General features: G+C 36.4%; 1 protein-coding gene across 1 annotated transcript in view; it reads right to left on the bottom strand.

Annotated features, from left to right (window-relative positions):
* Nucleotides 1-10,000, bottom strand: part of LOC137648254 (uncharacterized) — a 106,558-nt gene that overhangs the window by 54,243 nt on the left and 42,315 nt on the right. Inside the window, exons 2-4 of the mRNA XM_068381179.1 lie at nt 7,888-8,244; nt 5,157-5,292; nt 3,978-4,057 (exon numbers count right to left, since the gene is read on the bottom strand). Of these exons, the coding sequence (XP_068237280.1) occupies nt 3,978-4,057; nt 5,157-5,292; nt 7,888-8,244 (573 nt within the window). The remainder of the gene's footprint in view (nt 1-3,977; nt 4,058-5,156; nt 5,293-7,887; nt 8,245-10,000) is intronic.

Raw genomic sequence — 10,000 nt, 5'->3', positions numbered from 1 at the left:
TTTTGAAGTTCTACTGATTCAACCACCCGATTAGGAAGATCATCCACAACTTGGTATTTCGTATGTAAAGAAATTGCCACATTGAGTGGTGTTGTATCTTTTCAATACCAGTTTGTATCTGTTACCTCTGACTGATTTGTGATATGTGTGAATAGATTGTTGTAATCTACATTTGTTATTCATTTGAGATTTTGAATACCTCTATTTACTGTCCCCTTAGTCGTCTAGTTTGTAGATCAAATAAGTTCAAACGTTCCATCCTTCGTCTATATCAAAATTGCCTTAGTGTTCGAACTACTGTAGTTTGGTGGGACTAGCTTGTACTGCTTCTAGAGAGAGAGAGAGAGAGAGAGAGAGAGAGAGAGAGATTACTTGAAATTTATTTTTAGTTTAATATTTTTCATAGGCCTTGTCTAGAAAAAAGCTTGAGAGAGAGAGAGAGAGAGAGAGAGAGAGAGAGAGAGAGAAATTACTTGTAAATAATTTTTATTTACTACTTCTATAGAGAGAGAGAGAGAGAGAGAGAGAGAGAGAGAAAGGAGAGAGAGAGAGAGAGAGAGATTACTCCAAACTTACTATTATAGAGAGAGAGAGAGAGAGAGAGAGAGATTACTTTAAATTTACTTTTAGTTTAATACTATCTTCTATAGACCCTATCTATGAAAAAGCCGAGAGATAGAGAGAGAGAGAGAGAGAGAGAGAGAGAGATTTCTTGAAATTCATTTTGATTTATTACTTCTATAGGCCCTGTATAAGAGAGAGAGAGAGAGAGAGAGAGAGAGAGAGAGGAGAGAGATTACTCCAAACTTTTAATATTCTTTTTTATAGGCCCTCTATGAAAAAGAGAGAGAGAGAGAGAGAGAGAAGAGAGAGAGAGAGAGAGAATACATTGCGACACGTGCTCTCAATAACAGCAGGTAATAATACCTTAATCAACAGTGGATTATGAGTTCCCTATCACGAGTAACCCAATGAAGTTCCCCTTCTGGAAAATCCTATTTAGGAGCGCCCTGATGTGTTCCCCCATTGTTGTGGCTTCGCATAGTTTCTGGGGACGCTCCACTTCCGAGGAGGCTGGGGGCAAGGGCGTGTGACAGAGAGAGAGAGAGAGAGAGAGAGAGAGAGAGAGAGATGAATATTATTTTTCCTTGTGATCGGTTTGAGCATCAAATGCCAATCTTATTTACAGGTGTAAATCAGGAGAGAGAGAGGAGAGAGAGAGAGAGAGAGAGAGAGAGAGATTTAGTACACACCTGCCTTCCAGTTCATACTCTTATTATTATTATGGAGTTGAACAGCAAAGTATTCAACTAATCTCATTCAAGTTTAAAAATTTCCCATTAACCATGACCTAATAGAGAGAGAGAGAGAGAGGATGAGAGAGAGAGAGAGACATATTTGAATCAGCGAAGTGTTTTGCTAATCATTCAAATAAAGAAATTGCCATTAACCATGACCTAAGAGAGAGAGAGAGAGAGAGAGAGAGAGAGAGAGAGAATTATGAATATTATTTTTCCATGTGATTGATTTACGAGGACATCTTACATAATGTAATGGGAAGGGCGAGAGAAACGAAAGATAGAAAAAAAATATTGCCATTTTTACGACAAAACCCCATTCCGAGCAGGGACTCATTTCCATGGAAGTTTGCCCCAAATGATAAAACTATAGGTATCTTTCCCAGCCCTTTTATCACCACATTTAACCCCCCTCCCCCCTCCTCCAGGACTCCCTAAGGACTCCCCTCCCCACAGGACTTCCTCTCCTTCATAACCTGGGATTACCCCCGAGGGATATCTGATGGGGAGTAGATTATCGGCAGGGGTCCCTTTGCCGAATCTCACCCCTTGGGTCGTTACCTGTCACTCACGCCCTACCTGGTGGACTCCTTGTGCTTCCCTTGCTCTTAAAGTCCCACGAAATCATTTACGGCTGTGTTAGCCCTTCCCACACCCCCTCCCTTCCCTCTCTTCCTACTAACCTCAAATGTTTCTCATTAAGCGATATTTAAGCTTCGCTGTGACATAAATATCATCCTGCGATTTATGAAGAGGAGAAGCTGGTCAGGTTGCGAGATCCCAGAGGACTTTGTTCAATTATTTACGACTGATTATTATTACATTTTGTACAGTGATCGACTTTACTCCAATTCATCATCATCATAGTCCCTCTGCCATGTAGACTTGGGTCGTCCAACTCTTCTAGTGCTTGTGGAACCAAGATATTATATGTAAAATTAAAGCAATTTACTTCATACTAATTAGTTATATCATCATCATCTCCTCCTACGCCTATTGACGCAAAGGGCCTCGTTTAGATTTCGCCAGTCGTCTTTATCTTGAGCTTTTAATCAATACAACTCCATTCATCATCTACTTCACGCTTCATAGACCTCATCCATGTAGGCCTGGGTCTTCCATCTCTTCTAGTACCTTGTGGAGCCCAGTTAAAAGTTCGGTGAACTAATCTCTCTTGGGGAATGCGAATAGCTTGCCCAAACTGGCCCAAACCATCTCCATCTACCCCTCACCATGATCTCGTCCATATGGCACTCGGGGTTTCTTTCTCTATTACTTTCTCTTGCTTGAGGGTACTCTTGGGCACACTATTCTATCTTATTTCTCTTTCTCTTATTTTGTTTAAAGTTTTTATATATATTTTATAGGAAGTATTTTAATGTTGTAACTGTTCTTAAAATATTCTAGTTTTCCTTGTTTCCTTTCCTCACTGGGTTACTTTCCCTGTTGGATCCCCTGGGCTTATAGTATATCCTGCTTTTTCAAGTAAGGTTATAGCCTAGCAAGTCATAATAATAATAATAATAATAATAATAACTCCAATTAGGGATCTTGATTTCGAATCTCTATGTGGGTGATAATCAAATCCATCTCTCAAGTGTTACAACTAATATCTGTTTATCCTGCTATTCCAACTACGGTTGTAGCTTTGTCACGCTTTAAAGAAAACGGAAATAATTTCATGGTATACTCTTACAAATTCACATTAGACTTTGATTACTTAACCAAAGCACATCTTATATAGTTTTCCCAATCCATGTTTTGCTAATTTTTTAAAATAAATATACAAGTCAAACCTTATCACATTTTATTCAAACATGTATAGGTTAGGAACAAGATAATTAGTATTGAAAATATCATTTCGTGTAATTTACACGGGTTCCGCTAGTAATTAATAATAATGATAATGTTAATAATGATGTTACATCTCATGCCTGTTTCCTGTCTTGAGAACATGCTTCAGCTGAACGTCGCCTTTATTAATGAACTCTACCGATTCGATCCCTTGAAGGGCATTATCACTAATCGTCCCATCTTTAGAAGTCCCTTTTATCTTGTCTCTCTCCTAATGAGAACATTAGGGCAATTAAAGAAATTCTATTTAAGATAATGCCCAAAAGGTCGTCCGGTATCTCCCCGACTGCTAATAGGCAAATCTTAATTTTCATCTCTGATGCGTTTCCCTTAATTAATTGCAGCTGAATATAAGATCATTCATAATTCACCTCGCTAGGAAGCCCTCTCTCTCTCTCTCTCTCTCTCTCTCTCTCTCTAGTTTGCACCACCTCGTTAGGAACCCATTTATTTCGTAGTCTATTCCTCTCTCTCTCTCTCTCTCTCTCTCTCTCTCTCTAGTTTTGCACCACCTCGTTAAGAACCCATTTATTTCGTAGTCTATTCCTCTCTCTCTCTCTTTCTCTCCCTCTCTCTCTCTCTCTCTCTCTCTCTCTCTCTATAGTTTGCACCACCTCGTTAAGAACCCATTGATTTCGTATTCTATTCCTCTCTCTCTCTCTCTCTCTCTCTCTCTCTCTCTCTCTCTCTTGTTTGCACCACCCCATTAGGAACCCATTCATCTCTCTCTCTCTCTCGTTTACACCACCTCGTTATGAACCCATTCATCTCTCTCTCTCTCTCTCTCTCTCTCTCTCTCTCTCTCGTTTGCACACGCATTCTTACATGTGTCCACACACTTTTATCTCGCGATCTCGTATCAAGAGCTGGGAGCACGACGACGAACAGGGCCACGGGTGAATCGCCTGCCCCAACGAGATTAATTAGTTTATCAGCGCATAATCTAAGCGAGGTCCTTTTATTAGAGGGAACATCTTAACAACCCTCCAATAACATCGTCCTCAATTAACCGTATAAGCCAAGTGAGCAGATATCGCTCTCGTGATTTCTAATCAGATATTTGTCGATGTCTGTTTATTAAGTAAGGGGGGTTATTCAGTTCCTTCGTTTTGCAGGCAAATGTGGGTGGGTGATGGGTGATTTGGAATTGTGTGTGTACATGTTACGTTCATACATACATGCATACATACTTACATACACATTGTTTACACACACTCAAATATATATATATATATATATATATATGTATACATATGTATATATATACACACATATATATATATATATATATATATTCCTGTTGCGTCACGTGGGCTTATCACCTGCTGCTTTGGGAGCTAGATTTGTTGCTTAGCCAATATAATACTCCGTTTTTTTTATTTTTTTTTCAGTGAGGTGCATTTGCACTGACTCGCAGGGGGTGTCCCTTTAGCTCGGAAATGTTTCTCACTAACTGATTGGTCAGAATTATTTCGTCCAACCAATCAGCTAGGAGGAAACTTTTCCCAGCTAAAAGGGCACCCCTGCGATTCAGTGCAAATGCCAGTTCCCCCACAGTATCTCATTTCTGAAGACTGTTTAGACTTTAGTACCTCTAACAGTGAGGCATTTGTTGACCGAATGCCCCAATTATAATAACTTAAGGAATAGATATTTGTTTGAGGCTCGAGGTGAGGATGGCAGGTTCATCCTCGCCAAGATTCTTGGACATGATGTGTCCTACCATGCAAGTGGCATTTTTAGATTTATTTCAGAAGCAGGTCTTCTGAAAACTATCTAACGTTTATAATGACATCCAAATTTACGGTTTTAATTGAATAATCTTTAATATTTTTGTATATATAAACTGAATGATATCGGCGTCAATGACCTTAGATGTCAGGATGCCTGAAAACCTTAAATCAATCAATCAATCTCATTTCTGAACGCTTAGAATAAGGCTGGTGTGAAAGACGTCACTGAAACCAGTTAAGGAAGCAAGGTCTTAAAACTAGTTGTACTTACCTTTACTGCTTTTACTGAATGACTGAGTGAGGGCTCGGGAGAAGTGCTCGTCCACTGCCGTGGCTAAGTCTCCGGAGAAGTATGTCAGAACGACGCAGTTCGCTGAAATGTAGTGGGCGTCTGCGTGCTGTTCGGGCTGGAAGAAAATCGGCATGTTAATGTTACATATATTGGAAAAGGATTTATCTAACTTATGAGCATTTTTTCCTGAGATGTTGCGAAGAAAAATGTATACAGCAATTTTACAAGAAATTAAAAGCCTTTTTTCTTTTGAAATTTTGCAAAGAAAAATGTATATAGCAATTTTACAAGAAATTACAATCGGCATGTTAATGTTACATATATTGGAAAAGGATTTATCTGACATATGAGCATTTTTTCCTAATATGTTGCAAAGAAAAATGTGTATAGCAATTTTACAAGAAGTTAAAATCGACATGTTTATATTACAAATATTGAAATAGGATTTATCTGACAAAGCATTTTTTCCTGAGATGTTGCAAAGAAAAATGTATATAGCAATTTTACAAAAAATTAAAATCGGCATCTTAATGTTACAAATATTGAAAAGGGATTTATCTGACAAAACATTTTTTCGTGAGATGTTGCAAAGAAAAATGTATATAGCAATTTTACAAGAAATTAAAATCGGCATGTTAATGTTACAAATATCGAAAAGGGGTTTATCTAACATATGAGCATTTTTTCCTGAGATGTTACAAAGAAAAATGTATATAGCAATTTTACAAGAAATTGAAATCGGTATGTTAATGTTACAAATATCGAAAAGGGGTTTATCTAACATATCAGCATTTTTTCCTGAGATGTTGCAAAGAAAAATGTATGTAGCAATTTTACAAGAAGTTAAAATCGACATGTTTATGTTACAAATATTAAAATAGGATTTATCTGACAAAGCATTTTTTCCTGAGATGTTGCAAAGAAAAATGTATATAGCAATTTTACAAGAAGTTAAAATCGACATGTTTATGTTACATATATTGAAAAGGGATTTATCTGATAAAGCATTTTTTCCTGAGATGCTGCAAAGAAAAATGTATATAGCAATTTTACAAGAAATTAAGATCGGCATGTTAAGGTGACATATATGGAAAAGGATTTATCTGACAAAGTATTTTTTCCTGAGATGTTGCAAAGAAAAATGTATATAGCAATTTTACAAGAAATTAAAATCGGCATGTTAAGGTGGCATATATTGAAAAAGGATTTATCTGACAAAGCATTTTTTCCTAAGATGTTGCAAAGAAAAATGTGTATAGCAATTTTACAAGAAGTTAAAATCGACATGTTTATGTTACATATATTGAAAAGGGATTTATCTGATAAAGCATTTTTTCCTGAGATGTTGCAAAGAAAAATGTATGTAGAAATTTTACAAGAAGTTAAAATCGGTATGTTAATGTTACAAATAATGAAAAGGGAATTATCTGATAAAGCATTTTTCCCTGAGATGTTGCAAAGAAAAATGTATATAGCAATTTTAAAAGAAATTAAAATCGGCATTTTAAGGTGACATATTGAAAAAGGATTTATCTGAAGTATAATCTTTTTTTCTATGATGTTGCAAAGAAAAATGTATACAGCAATTTTACAAGAAATTAAAATCGGCATGTTAAGGTGATATATATTGGAAAATGATTTATCTAACATATGAGCATTTTTCCCTAATATGTTGCAAAGAAAAGTATATATATCAATTTTACAAGAAATTAAAATCGGCATCTTAAGGTGACATATATTGAAAAAGGATTTATCTGAAATATAATTTTTTTTTCTAAGATGTTGCAAAGAAAAATGTACCTAGCAATTTTACAAGAAATTAAGATCGGCATCTTAAGGTGACATATATTGAAAAAGGATTTATCTAACAAAGCATTTTTTCCTGAGATGTTGCAAAGAAAAATATATATAGCAATTTTACAAGAAATTAAAATCGGCATGTTAAGGTGACATATTGAAAAAGGATTTATCTGGAATATAATCTTTTTTTTTCTAAGATGTTGCAGAGAAAAATGTATATAGGAATTTTACAATAAATTAAAATCGGCATGTTAAGGTGACATATTGAAAAAAAAAGGTTTATCTGGAATATAAGTTTTTTTTTTTTTTTTTGTGAGATTTTGCAATACATGGGTACACAAATTTTACAATGAATTTTATGTCCTTGCTACGCTTATAAATTTGTAATGAACTGACTATGTGAGAACAAAATTGCGGAGAAAAGTATTTATCTGAAATTTGAATTTTATTCTAAAATGTTGCAATAAAGGAAAACTACAATTTTGCAAGAAATTATGAGATGAATTAGATACCTCTGTGAGAACAAAATTTGTAGGTAAGAGAATGTTGCAACAAATGAAAACTACAATTTTGCAAGAAATTATGAGATGAATTAGATACCTCTGTGAGAACAAAATTTCTAGGTTATAGAATGTTGCAATAAATGAAAACTACAGAAAGAAATTATACTACAGAAAGAAATTATGTGATGAACAAAATTTCTAGGTAAGAGAATGTTGCAATAAATGAAAACTACAGAAAGAAATTATGTGATGAACAAAATTTCTAAATAAGAAAAGCTATCAAATTGCAAGGCTAAAATACTCATTATATATGAAAAGCAACATGTAAAGGTGTATTCTCTTACTATCATCCCTCTCTCGGCTCTGTTAATAAACCTCAAGAATCCGTTTTTTTTTTCATTGTTTACCTTTTCGTCAGACTTGGCGGAATGCGAAACAGAAGCCTGTGGCTGCTGGCTTTGTTGTTGCTGTTGTGAAGCTACTGGCGAAGAACAAACTGAAGCGTGTGCTGCAGCAGGAGCTGCTGCTGGCGGTGCTGCAGCAGCTGCTGCTGCTGCAACGGCAGCTGCGGCAGCAGAGGGCGTCGATGCTGTCGAGCCACTGACAGCCGCACCTGCCGTCTGTGGATTTGGAAGCGCCGAGCTGGAGCTACTCGTAGAAGGCGTAGCAGCAGCGAATTGCTGCTGCTGTTGCTGCTGCTGCTGGAGGTCCGGCGTTGGAGGCTGCGAGGACCCTCCGCCTGCGGCGTCCTGGAGCCGGTACTTCTGGGGGAAAGACAAAAGTCGCCATAATAAAGGGAAAAAAGAAATTGCCGGCTCAAACTCCTTAGCTTAGAAATCTAACACTTAGAATACATCTTTAATTATGGTTATTGTTACTTAATAGACTCTTTAGCTATGGTAAGGACACTCCAAAATCAAACCATTGCTCTCTAGTCTTAGGTAGAGCCATAGCCTCTGTACCACGATCTTCCACTGTCTTGGGTTAGAGTTCTCTTGCTTGAGGGGTATACTCGGGCACACTATTCTATCTAATTTTTCTTTCTTTTGTTTTGTCAAGTTTTTATAGTTTATATAGGCAATATTTATTTTGATATTGTTACTGTTCCTAAAATATTTTATTTTTCCTTATTTCCTTTCCCCACTGGGCTATTTTCCCTATTGGGGCCCCTGGGTTCATAGCATCCAGCTTTTCCAAATAGGGTTGTAGCTTAGCAAGTAATAATAATAATAATATTAAATATGTTCTTAGACCCACTTCACACGAGCGGTTTGAAACCGTGCGGTTTAGAAATCAATGTAGATCAATGGAGCCGTTCGGCCGCTGCGGGAAATAACCGCGCGGCAGAATAACCGGACGGTAGTGATTTCCAAACCGCGTGCACTGCTTAAAGTGGTTTAATGTCATATTGTTGATGCTGATATATTCACTGGATCAAAATATACAATAAATAATAAAGCGGGGAAAAGCGAAGTTATTCAGATATTTAGAAAAATATTCTCGCAATTTCATTCTTTATAGCGTGGAGATATGTATGTATGTTTATGCAATACAACATGGCAAATATAAAACCATTCATTTTTCGCAAATTAAGACTAAAAACGTATTGTCTAAGTGTTTTATCCAGTATTCATTATTATACCTCCTCCAACGAAATTTGAACGAGGTTATATATTCGCCCCTGTTTGTGTGTGTGTTTGTTTGTGAACAGCTTCTTGGATACAATTTTAATTGTAGAGTAATGGAACTTGAAGGGATGAACTGTTATGTAAAAAGCTGTAGATGATTCAATTTTGGAAGGTCAAGGTCACGGTCAAGCAAAATGTCCAATTCACGTAATCAGACATCAATTTGGACATCGTTGTCACAGAGACTTCAAACTTGGTTCATATTCAAGGGTATGAAAATACACGACAATTAATACATGTTAAGGTCAAAGGTCAAGGTCGAGAAATAAGCTGCCGCGGTGGAGGTCTGCGCTCTTTTGAGTTCTCCTCTAGTTTATTTTTTGAAAGTAGAAAAAACAGTAAAAAGATGATGTTATTTAAACCTTTAGTAGATGAAAATACGAAATGAATTTTTTGAAGCTGCAAATAATACAAGGTAAAACTGTTTACCTATACATGCTGATGGGGGGGGGGGGGGGGGGAAGGGGGGGATTTATTTTCGCGTTAGAATTATTCAGGAAACTTGACAAATTATGAACATCCATGTGGTTGAACAGTATGCTACACTGGGCCAGAAATCTGGTCACCTAAATTCGAAGAATGTGAAGGACGGTTTCCACTTCAGTGTTAACCAGTCATGGAACAAATATAAATTTAGGATTTTGGATTTATTTTGCAAGAGAAAAAATTCTATTTAATCAAAGTTTTGGTGGAGAAATTGGACATACGGATATACAGACACACACACACATACATATATATATATATATATATATATGTGTGTGTGTGTGTGTGTGTGTGTATGTATTGTATGCGCATATACGTATTATATATATGCAGTACACACACACAC

Source organism: Palaemon carinicauda, chromosome 10, assembly GCF_036898095.1.
Source record: "Palaemon carinicauda isolate YSFRI2023 chromosome 10, ASM3689809v2, whole genome shotgun sequence".
Classification (NCBI taxonomy): domain Eukaryota; kingdom Metazoa; phylum Arthropoda; class Malacostraca; order Decapoda; family Palaemonidae; genus Palaemon; species Palaemon carinicauda.
The sequence above is the reverse complement of the archived record's forward strand: the minus strand, read 5'-3'. Positions and strand labels throughout refer to the sequence as shown.